General features: G+C 45.2%; 1 protein-coding gene across 6 annotated transcripts in view; it reads left to right on the top strand.

Moving 5' to 3' along the window:
- Positions 1 to 12,155, top strand: part of nap1l1 (nucleosome assembly protein 1-like 1) — a 101,813-nt gene that overhangs the window by 40,373 nt on the left and 49,285 nt on the right. For all 6 annotated transcript variants that reach the window (XR_015760360.1, XR_015760361.1, XM_087996945.1 and 3 more), the window contains one exon: positions 5,234 to 5,375. Coding sequence is in view for 4 of the 6 variants with exons in the window: in XM_087996945.1 (XP_087853071.1) it covers positions 5,234 to 5,375 (142 nt within the window). In the remaining 2 variants the exon portion in view is untranslated. The remainder of the gene's footprint in view (positions 1 to 5,233; positions 5,376 to 12,155) is intronic.

Genomic DNA, 12,155 nt, shown 5'->3' with positions numbered 1-12,155 from the left:
AGCTCCTCACTTGGATAAGACGAATACCCTAGGGAGGTGACCTTGGCTGAGGGAGTCCAAAACTAAAGGGCATAGGTTTAAAGTGTGCGGGGAAAGATTTCAAAGGGGCCAACATTTTCGCACAATATGATGCATGTGGAATGAACTGCCAGAGGAAGTGATAGAGGCAGGTACACTTCGAACATTTAAAAGACATTTGAATAGGCACATGGATAAGAAAGTTTAGAGGGATATGAGCCAAATACAGGCAAACAGGGCTAGTTCAGTTTAGGAAACCCAGTCAGCATGGACCAATTGGGCTGTTTTGGTTGTGTGACTCTGATCGTTGTGATATACCACTGGACACTGGCCTCCAGTTATTCAAACATCCTTCTATCTTTATTACTATGTCAGTTTCTGATCCGTCTTGCCACGATTTCCCTCTGTTCCACGTGCTTGAACCTTATCAATCAGTCTACCATGTGGTACCTAGTCAAAGTCCATATAAACACAATCCATGCTTGATCACGTTTTCAAAAAAAGTGGCAAATTTGTACGGCATGACCTCCCTCTAACAAAGCTGAAACTTTATTGCTGGAACAGCACAGCAGGTCAGGCAGCATCTAGGGAACAGAAGATTCGACGTTTCGGGCACATGCCCTTCCTCAGGAATGAGCAGAGAGTGTTCAGCAGGAGAAGATAAAAGGTAGGGAGGAGGGACTTGGAGGAGGGGCGTTGGAAATGTGATAGGTGGAAAGAGGTCAAGGTGAAGGTGATAGGTCGGAGTAGGGTGGAGGCGGAGAGGTCAAGAAGCAGGTCAGGAAGGCGGTGCCGGGCTGGAGGGATTCGGCTGAGACAAGGTGGGGGGAGGGGGGATGAAGAAACTGGTGAAGTCCAAGTTCATCCCCTGTGGTTGGAGGGTTCCCAGTCGGAAGATAAGACGCTCCTCCTCCGACCGTCGCGTTGTTGTGGTTTGGCGGTGGATGAGTCCAATGACCTGCATATCCTCGGTGGAGTGGGAGGGGGAGTTGAAATGCTGTGCTACAGGGTGATTGGGTTGGTTCGTCCGGGTGGCCCAGAGGTGCTCTCTGAATCGCTCCGCAAGTAGGCGGCCTGTCTCCCCAATATAGAGGAGGCCACACCGGCTGCAGCGGATGCAGTAGATAATGTGGGTGGAGGTGCAGGTGAATCTGTGGCGGATATGGAAGTTTCCTTTGGGGCCTTGGAGAGAAGTGAGGGGGGAGGTGTGGGCGCAAGTGTTGCACCTCCTGCGGTTGCAAGGAAAGGTGCCGGGAGTGGAGGTTGGGTTGGTGGGGGGTATGGATCTGACAAGGGAGTCGCGGAGGGAGTGGTCTCTACGGAAAGCTGATAGAGGAGGGGAGGGAAATATATCCTTGGTGGTGGGGTCCGTTTGGAGGTGGCGGAAGTGACGGCGGATGATGCGCTGTACATGGAGATTGGTGGGGTGGTAGGTGAGGACCAGTGGGGTTCTGTCCTGGTGGCGGTTGGAGGGGCGGGGCTCAAGGGTGGAGGAGCGGGAAGTGGAGGAGATGCGGTGGAGGGCATCGTCGATCACGTCGGGGGGGAAATTGCGGTCCTTGAAGAAGGAGGCCGTCTGTGTTGTGCGTATTTTGAACTGGTCCTCCTGGGAGCAGATGCGGCGGAGACGAAGGAATTGGGAGAATGGGATGGCGTTTTTACAGGGGGCGGGGTGGGAGGAGGTGTAGTCCAGGTAGCTGTGGGAGTCGGTCGGTTTGTAGTAGATGTCCGTGTTGATTTGGTCGTCTGAGATAGAAACAGAAAGGTCTAGGAAGGGGAGGGAGGAGTCCGAGACTGTCCAGGTGAATTTGAGGTCGCCCTCCCACTTTCTCCAAACAAAAGGAGTAGCCATGGGCACCCGCATGGGCCCCAGCTATGCCTGCCTCTTCGTAGGGTATGTGGAACAATCCATCTTCCGCAACTACACTGGCCCCACCCCCCATCTTTTCCTCCGCTACATTGATGACTGTATCGGCGCTACCTCGTGCTCCCACGAGGAGGTTGAACAGTTCATCCACTACACTAACACCTTCCACCCCAACCTCAAATTCACCTGGACAGTCTCGGACTCCTCCCTCCCCTTCCTAGACCTTTCTGTTTCTATCTCAGACGACCGAATCAACACGGACATCTTCTACAAACCGACCGACTCCCACAGCTACCTGGACTACACCTCCTCCCACCCCGCCCCCTGTAAAAACGCCATCCCATTCTCCCAATTCCTTCGTCTCCGCTGCATCTGCTCCCAGGAGGACCAGTTCAAAATACGCACAACACAGACGGCCTCCTTCTTCAAGGACCGCAATTTCCCCCCCGACGTGATCGACGATGCCCTCCACCGCATCTCCTCCACTTCCCGCTCCTCCGCCCTTGAGCCCCGCCCCTCCAACCGCCACCAGGACAGAACCCCACTGGTCCTCACCTACCACCCCACCAATCTCCATGTACAGCGCATCATCCGCCGTCACTTCCGCCACCTCCAAACGGACCCCACCACCAAGGATATATTTCCCTCCCCTCCTCTATCAGCTTTCCGTAGAGACCACTCCCTCCGCGACTCCCTTGTCAGATCCATACCCCCCACCAACCCAACCTCCACTCCCGGCACCTTTCCTTGCAACCGCAGGAGGTGCAACACTTGCGCCCACACCTCCCCCCTCACTTCTCTCCAAGGCCCCAAAGGAAACTTCCATATCCGCCACAGATTCACCTGCACCTCCACCCACATTATCTACTGCATCCGCTGCAGCCGGTGTGGCCTCCTCTATATTGGGGAGACAGGCCGCCTACTTGCGGAGCGATTCAGAGAGCACCTCTGGGCCACCCGGACGAACCAACCCAATCACCCTGTAGCACAGCATTTCAACTCCCCCTCCCACTCCACCGAGGATATGCAGGTCATTGGACTCATCCACCGCCAAACCACAACAACGCGACGGTCGGAGGAGGAGCGTCTTATCTTCCGACTGGGAACCCTCCAACCACAGGGGATGAACTTGGACTTCACCAGTTTCTTCATCCCCCCCTCCCCCCACCTTGTCTCAGCCGAATCCCTCCAGCCCGGCACCGCCTTCCTGACCTGCTTCTTGACCTCTCCGCCTCCACCCTACTCCGACCTATCACCTTCACCTTGACCTCTTTCCACCTATCACATTTCCAACGCCCCTCCTCCAAGTCCCTCCTCCCTACCTTTTATCTTCTCCTGCTGAACACTCTCTGCTCATTCCTGAGGAAGGGCATGTGCCCGAAACGTCAAATCTTCTGTTCCCTAGATGCTGCCTGACCTGCTGTGCTGTTCCAGCAATAAAGTTTCAGCTTTGATCTCCAGCGTCTGCAGACCTCACTTTCTCCTCCCTCTAACAAAGTCAAGCTGACTATCCTAAATTAACTCATTCCTTTCTAAACCGGTATTAATTCACTCCAGAATTTTCTCCAATAGTTTCCCGACCACTGATGTGAGACTCACCAGTCTGCAATTTCCTGGTTTGTCTCTATCGTTTTTTTAAAAGTGCAACCACATTAGCTGTCCTCTGGCACTTCCCCGTGGCTTGAAAGGAATTAAAAATTTGTCAAGCCACTAATTTCGTGCTTTTGTTTCGCACAGCAATCGAGATGTAATTATCCAGGCCACAACCTTTTTTTTTCAGCTCAAGAGCTTCCATTACTGCCTCCCCAACTTCTGTGTTGAACTGTGCAAGTTCCTTAATCCTTTTTTCTTGAATTATGTTACCCAGGTTCTTCTCTTCCAGAGTGAAGACTGAAGAGAAATATTCAACACCCTTCCAATATCCTCCAGCTTCACACACAAGTTGGGCCCTATTCTTTCCTTTATGCATTAATAAAATATCTTTGGATTCTCATTAATTCTGCTTGTAAGTTATTTGTCATGGCCCCTTTTTTGCTCTTCTGATTGCTTTCTAAGTTTTCATCTGCACTTCCTGCATTTTTCTAGGGATGTACCTGAATTGCTCTCTTTGGGTGACACTCTAGACATAGAGTTCTCCAAACTTTGACTCTTTAGAGGTAAATGTAGGGGCAATGTCGCCATCTCAGTAAAGTAGCTGTCACCTTAACATTCCTAAGTTCTTCCCACAAAGCCTCATTTGAGCATCCTTCCAAGATATTCTCTCCTTATTGCAATAATTGACTCTTTAATTTTTGTGCCTACACCACCTTTTTTACTCCCTTGCCAAAAGGTCCTATACCCTAGAATGAGTGGTCATTTCAGTCCTTCCCTCAGCCATCTTTCTGTGATGGCAACAATATCATACTTCCATATGTCAATAATGCCATAAGACCGAGTTAATCTATTGCGCTCCTGGCATTAAAGACCATCTAGACTTGCCGTACCCTTTTGACACTCGACATAGCTAAAGTCACTTGCTTCCTTTGCTGTAACATGTCTCATTAATATACTGTGTTCTTTCCCCCTGCCAGACGAGTTTAAACTCCTCAACAGCCTTGGCAAATCTACCTGCAAGGGTTTTGGTTCCAGCATGGTTCAAGAGCAGACCATTCCAGAATCTAAAACCCTGTCTGTCACACCTACTTCTGAGCTAAGTGTTCATCTATCCTATCCTAATCTATTTCTAAACTCACTAGCACGGTGCCCTGGGAGTAATCCAAAAATGACAATCATTGTCCTTTTTAATCTACTGCCTAACTCCCTGAATTCTTGCTGTAAGATCTCATTCCTCACTTTGCCCATACCATTGGTACCATGACATGCAACTCATTACACCCCTCTTTCAGGATGCCTTGCAGCTACTCATTGGCATTACACTGAGGTAACACACCATCCTGGAGTTGGTCTTTGTCCGCAGAAATGCCCGTCTGTTCCTCTGACAACAGAATTCCTTATCGTTGTTGCTCTTTTTCACCCCAGTGCACCCTCATCAGCTTCCAAAATGGAATGCTGGTTAGTCAATGGGACCAAATGGACTCCTGCATTACCTGCTTTTTCTTTCTGAACTGTCTGGAGGACAGCCATTCCGTCCCCTTATACGACTGCCAAGTTCTGGTTTTAGTTACAAGGCTGTAGTAAAGAATGATTAACTTGGATTGTGGTGATTGGAAATGCAAGACTATTTCAGTTGAGCTATTGGCTTGTGTTTTTTAAAAATCACTGCAGAGGGGCAAAGGTGAGGTAAATTTAAGTCCATCTTGGATGAATACTAGGAAGCAAGTTGACTTGTGAACTTTATTGGTTTTTCAGCTTGCCTAAAGTTGTGAAGAAGCGTGTAAATGCTTTGAAGAACCTCCAGGTGAAATGTGCACATATAGAAGCTAAGTTCTATGCAGAAGTTCATGAATTGCAACGAAAGTATGCTGCTCTCTATCAACCCCATTTTGACAAGGTAAGGCATCGTTTTGGTTTTCTTGAGGGGAGTTTTTGCACAGGTCAATTGAAACTGGGAATTAGGGCACCAGTTTCCCCCTCATTCGTTATTTGCTGTAATAGCATCTGATATGGTCTTGAAAAACAAACTACTGAAAAACCTAAATAATTAGTTTGCGAATATAATTTGGGTATCATGCTGACCCCTTGAAAATTGTGTAAACTACAAGTGAAATTTGATATCAACTGTTTATCCTGTGGCACTGCTCACTGGGTCAGAGGATATTGAAAAGAACATGAAAATTTTCCTTTGCATTATTAATTAACAGTAATATTTTGTAGAAATGCTTCAATCTGTGGTTTTAAGGGGAAAAAAATTAATCATAACAATAGAGGTTCTTTAGTCCATTGAGTCCAAATTATCAAAGCTACACCACTTATACTTGTTCACATACTAGGCCTATAGCCTTGAATGTTATGGCACTTCAAATATCCATCTCATTATTTTTTAAGATTGAGTTTTCCTGCTTCAACCACCCTCCCTGCCAGTACATTTCCAATTCCAACCATCCTCTGCGTGAAAAGCTTTTCCTTAAGTCCCATTAAATCCTCCTGCCTTTCACTTTGACATTAGGCCCCATTGTTATTGAACCATCAACTAAGGGTGACAGCAGCTCTCTCTTCACCCTATCCGTGCATCTCATAAACTTGTGCGCCTCTATTAGGTCCCCTCTCAATTTGATGCTCCAAAGAAAACAGCCCAAACTTTATCCAGCCTCTCTTTGTAGCTGAAGTACTCACCCCAGGCAATATCCTGATGAATCATGTCTGCACCCACTCAAGTGCAGCTGTGGATAAACCTAACCAAAGTCCTACACAGCTCCAACATTCCCTCCCTGCTCTTTTATTCTATTCCGATAAAGGCAAATGTCCCGTATGCTGCCTTAAGTATCCTATTACCTTGCCCTACCATTTTTAAGTATGTGGACACGCATCCCAAAATTCCTCAGTTCATCTGAGCTTCCTGATGACCTGCCATTTATTGTACACTCCCTTGTCTAGATGCTTCCAAAATGCATTATCAGGGTTACATTTCATGTACCATTGATCTGCCTGTCTGACCAACCTGTCAATATACTCTAGCCTAAATTCCTTCCTCCTCACTCTCGACAACCCGGCCAATATTATTCACCCATGATTTTCGCTGCCTTACTCTGCATGCTCTCTCATCTTTACATATTGTTTGATATATTCATAAACTAAGGAAGAGGTTTTAGCAATTCTGGAAAGTGTGAAAATAAGTTGCCTGGGCCAAATGGGGTTTATCCTAGGATTCTCTGGGAAGCTAGGGAGGAGATTGTAGAGCTGTTGGCATTGATCTTTTTATTGTTGTTGCCTACAAGAATAATGTCTGAAGTCTGGAGGACACCAAATGTTCCCTTGTTCAAGAAGGGGAATAGAGACAACCCTGGAAATTGTAGACCAGTGAACCTTCGGTTGTGCGTAAAGTGTTAGAAAAGGTTGAGAGAGTAAAAAGGAATAAGTTGATTAGGAATAGTTAACAGTTTTGTGAAGGGTAGGTTGTGCCTCTCAGGTGGATGAGGGTAAAGCAGTTGGATGTGGTGTATATGGATTTCAGTAAAGTGTTTGATAAGCTTCCTCGCACTATGCTATTGCACAAAATGCAGAGGCATGGGATTGAAGGAAATTTAGCAGTTTGGATCAAAATTGGCTAGCTGAAAGTGGACACGGTGGTGGTTGATGGGAAATGTTTATCCTTCAGTTCAGTTAGTAGTGGTGTACCGCAAGGATCTGTTCTGGGGCCACTGCTGTTGGTCACCTTTTTTTCATAAATGACCTGGATGAGGGCATAGAAGTATGGGTTAGTAATTTGCTGATAACACTAAGGTCGGTGGAGTAGTGGACAGTGCCGAAGGATGTTGCAGGTTAGAGGGACATAGATCAGCTGCAGAGTTGGGGTCAGAGGTGGCAATGGAGTTTAATGCAGAAAGAGCGACAGGCATAATGGTAATATTCTTGGTAGTGTAGATGAGTAGAGGGATCTTTGTCCATGTAATAGACCTCTGAAAATTGCCATCCTTGTTGATAGGGTTGTTAAGATGGCATACACTGTTAGCTTTTATTGGTGGAGGGATTGAGTTTTGGCATCGAGGTCATTTTGCTGCTGTCCAAATCTGGTGTGGCCACACTTGGAGTATTGTATGCAGTTCTGGTCACTGCATTATAGGAAGGATGTGGAAGCGTTGGAAAGGGTAGAGAGGAGACTTAATAGGATGTTTTCTGGTATGGAGAGACGGTTGACCGGTGACTTAATTGAGACATAAGAAAATCAGGATTAGATAGGGTGGGCAATGAGACCCTTTCACCTGGTGATGGTGAGCACAAAGGGGCATAACCTTGAGTTGAGGGGTGGTAGATATAGGACAGATGTCGGAGGTAGTTTCTTTAATCAGTAGTAGACTTGCTAACTTTAAGGACATTTCAATGGTCATTCCATAAATATATGGATGAAAATGGAATAGTGTAGGTTAGATGGGCTTCAGATTGGTTTCACAGGTTGGCGCAACATTGAGGGCCGAAGGACATTACAGTGCAGTCCAGGCCCTATGTTCAAAGGGACCCCTGTGGTGTGCCACCCCTTCAGAGGAAGGGTCACCAGACCTGAAACGTTAACTCTGATTTCTCAGATGCTGCTAGACCTGCTGAGCTTTTCTAGCAACTTGTGTTTTTGTCCCTTGTATTTTTAACTTGTATTAGTTTCCCACATGACCTTGTCAAAAGGACCTTCTGAAATCCATATAAACCCTACCCTCCTCTCTCTACCTCAAAATACCACTTTGTTAGGTATGACCTCATTCTGACAAAGCCACCTAGCTATATCTGCTCGAACCTTGCTTCTCTAAGTAAAGACTATTTTCTTCAAAGTCTACATTAGTTCTACGTCTGAATCTCTGAATCGCTGCCATTTAACCAACTTCTCTTTTGTTACTTGATATGAAGAGGTGGCTTGGTTGTAAAATAATAGGCAACAGGAGATGGATCTCAATTGGAACTATTAGTTGTCCCTGGATTTAGTGGTTTACTCATTGATTTCAGGGAGGCGACAATATCGTGGTATTATCCTGGGGATTCGATTTAAAATCCTGCCATGGCAAATGGTGGAATTTTTGAATGCAATAAAATCTGGAATTAAGAATGTGATCATGACCATGAATTGATCCTTGTTAATTGTTGGAAAGCCCATCTGGTTTACGTAATCTTTTGGAAAGGAAACTGCTATCCTTACCTGGTGTGGCCTACATGTGACTCCAGACCCATAGCAATGTAGTTGTCTATTAACTGCCCTCTGGATAATTAGGGGTGGGCAATAAATATTGACTTAGCCGGTGATACTGTTATTCTATGAATTTTAGAAAGATTAACTGCAAATTTTTATTTTATCTATTTTATATGGGCAATTTTCAGAGGGACTGCCCACCCCAACACTGGTCTCTGTCAGTGCCTAAATTAATAACATGATCAAGTACAATGAAATAAGTTCTTGGGGGTTTTCTCATCTAAATTGGATTTGTAATGAATCCATTATGACACTGGTATGCAACGGGTTTATGATGCAGTGTGAAATTAACAGCACAGATTAAATTCCTGTACTGGCTGAGGACACAATGAAGATCCTTCTCCACCTCCTTTCCTGGAATGTGGTGACCGTCAGGTTAAACCCATCACTGGTTGCATCTCTCTAATGAGAGACCAGCCCTATTGTCCTGTGATTGTGAGTGACTTTAGCTTTTTATCTTACAGCAAAATTCAACGTATGTTTCGTTTTGACTGCCATTGATATTGCATTATTGGGTTTGTTAATTTTAAAACTGGTGAGAAAGCTCAAACACATTTAGAGGTAGTAAGTTTAATTATTACTGCAACTCCCAAAATTCTTAAGTTTAGCTGAGTTGATTTTACAACTTGACTAGTTTATTTGAAATTCTGAAAATACTTTTTAAAATGCCACTTGGAAAGTAAAGCTGGTTGATTAATTGTGAAAGAGAAGTTCTACAATATGCATCCAGTCGTTTTTGACAAACTACAAATATGGGTGAATGGAAGCTAATTCAAAGGTACTGTTTTATTGGGCATAACTTAGCGTGACTCTTATCTTGATTGACAGTTGGCAAGGTAACTTGGAAAGATAGTATAGAGTCATAAAGATGTACAGCATGGTAACACTCCCTTTGGCCCAGCCTGTCTATGCTGACCAGATATCCTAAATTAATCTATTTGCCAGCACTTGGCCCATATCCCTCTAAACCCTTCCTATTCATACACCCATCCAGATGCCTTTTTAAATGTTGCAATTGTACCAATCGTCTCCACTTCCTCATTCACTATATGCACCACCCTCTGTGAAATAGTTGCCCCTTGGCTCCCTTTTTAAATTTGCCCCCTATTCCAAAACCTAGGCCCTCGAGTTCTGGACTACTCCCCCTCTTCTCTCCCCCTCCCTCCACCCCAGGGAAAAGACCTTGTCTATTTATCCAGTCCATGCCCCTCTTGATTTTATAAACCTGTCTTTTCATTTGTCACAACAGTTTTCACTTGTCATAACTGAATCTGTCAAGCCTTTGTCACATTTGTTAAGGCTCCTGGAGAGTTTTCACGTGCTTTCACTTTGTTTCCTCTTCCTATGGGCTCACGTGTGCGTAACCAAGAACTCAGCTGGTACACGAGTTAGGTATTTGCAACTGAAACATGAGTGGAGAAAGAAAGTAGCTTTCAGTTTTGTATCGCTTTGAATGGATAGGTTGCAAACAAGTAGTTGGATGGTACCAACTGATAATTAGACTTTATAGAATTTCTATATGCACCAAAGCAAGAATTGTACCTTTTAATTCAGCTTGTCTGAGTGTTTTATCTAAAAAATGTTATTTGATCATTTTAAGACTTTTGAATTCTAGTTTGAGGAAACTTTGTTTCCACATCGGTATAGCGTTGAGCAATATCCTATAAGGAGCTCATGCACTCCTTGCTAACTGAAGAGCTGTGACCTTATGGTTGGTAGGAAATCTGTCCAAGATTTGGAAAAAGACACTCCAAAATGAACTGATTAACTAATAAATTAAGTAGAGATGGCTGGGAGGTGATGTGCTGTATGATGTAGAAGCTGGCTGGTCCCATTGCGAACAGCAGTGACCACATCATGTGTTGTTTGCTGAAGGAACTTTGGCTCAGATTGATGAGCTGGAATCTGAGGTTTAAAACATTGGCACATCTGTGAGGGGGAAGATGTACCTGGATGCTTTGTTTCAGGAGGCCGTCACACAAATTCTGTAAGAGACCAGGGGCAGCAGGGTGTGACTGCAAGTGAGGCAAGTAGAACGATCCAGATACAGGGGAACCTCTTTCATCCGAATGAGATGGGTGGGCACTATTTCGTTTGGATAATCAATTATTTGGTTAATCAATTAAATGCCTTTACTCTGGGGCTTGGAGATTTTAAAGTCTGCTCGAGAGACTTGTAGCAGCACGCAGCGTGTGAGACTCTGCCCCCAGCACTGCCACCCGTACGCCTCTAGAAGCCTGTCCAACACTGCCCCTACCCCCTAAACCCACCTGTCACCACCCCATCCAACTCCAGGTGATTGTGGAGTGTAAGATTTAGGCAAAAGATTAGTGTGATGCAACTGAAATGTTCTATTGAAAAAGACCTGGATTATTGGAGTGTTCCTCAGCGAAGAACTGGCTGAGGAACTTGGCATCAATCTTCATGGTGGAAGACATGAGTAATTACCAAGGAGAAGTTGCTAGAAAAATTGAATTTTGAAGGTGGATAAATCACCTGGGCCAGAGTTCTGAAGGAGATAGCTGAAGATAACGTGGAGGTTTCAGTAGTGATCCTTTAGGAATCACTAGTCACGGAGGGTCCCAGAGGACTTGAAAATCACTAATGTCATTCCCCTTTTTAAGAAGGGAGCAAGGCAAAAGACAGGAAATTATAGGCCATTTAGTCTGAACTCAGTCATTGGTAAGATTTTGGAGTCCATTGTGAAGGATAAGATTTCTGAATGCTTGAAAGTACATAGTAAAATAGAGCAAAGTCAGTATGGTTTCATCAAGGGGAGGTAATGTCTGACCCATTTGTTAGAATTCTTTGAGGAGGTAAAGAGCACTTAGACAAAGGAGTGGTAATGCATATTATCTATCTGGACTTCCAGAAGACCTTTGACAAAGTGCTGCACAGGATGCTACGGATGAGATCAGGGCTGCATGATATCAGCAGCAAGGTACTAGCTTGGGTGGAAGCTTGGCTGTCTGGCAGAAAGTGGGGATAAAAGGCTCCTTCTCAGGATGGAAGCTGGTGAGAAGTGATGTGCCACAAGACTCTGTTTGGGACCACAATGATTCACTTGATATGTTGATGATTTTGGATGAAGGAACTGAGGGCACGCTGGCTAAGTTTGCAGGTGATACAAAGAGAAGGGCAGGTAGTGTTGAAGAGGTGGGGAGGCTGCAGAAAGATTTGGACAATTCAGGAAAGTAGGCATAGTGGCAGATAAAATACAATGTGGGAACATGTGAGGTCATGCATTTTGGCAGGAAGAATAGAAACATGGATTGTTCTCTAAATGGGGAGAAAATTTGGAAGACTGAAATGCAAAGGGACTTGGGAGTCCTAGTCCAAGTTTCTCGATGTAAACTTGCAGCTTGAGTTGGTGGTTAGGAAGGTAAATAAATGTTGTCATTCATCTTGAGAGGACTAGAATATAAAAGCAGGGATGTACTT

This window comes from Chiloscyllium plagiosum, unplaced genomic scaffold, assembly GCF_037043375.1.
Source record: "Chiloscyllium plagiosum isolate Xiang-an unplaced genomic scaffold, Cpla_swu_hap1 HiC_scaffold_19, whole genome shotgun sequence".
In the NCBI taxonomy this organism is placed as follows: domain Eukaryota; kingdom Metazoa; phylum Chordata; class Chondrichthyes; order Orectolobiformes; family Hemiscylliidae; genus Chiloscyllium; species Chiloscyllium plagiosum.
The sequence above is the reverse complement of the archived record's forward strand: the minus strand, read 5'-3'. Positions and strand labels throughout refer to the sequence as shown.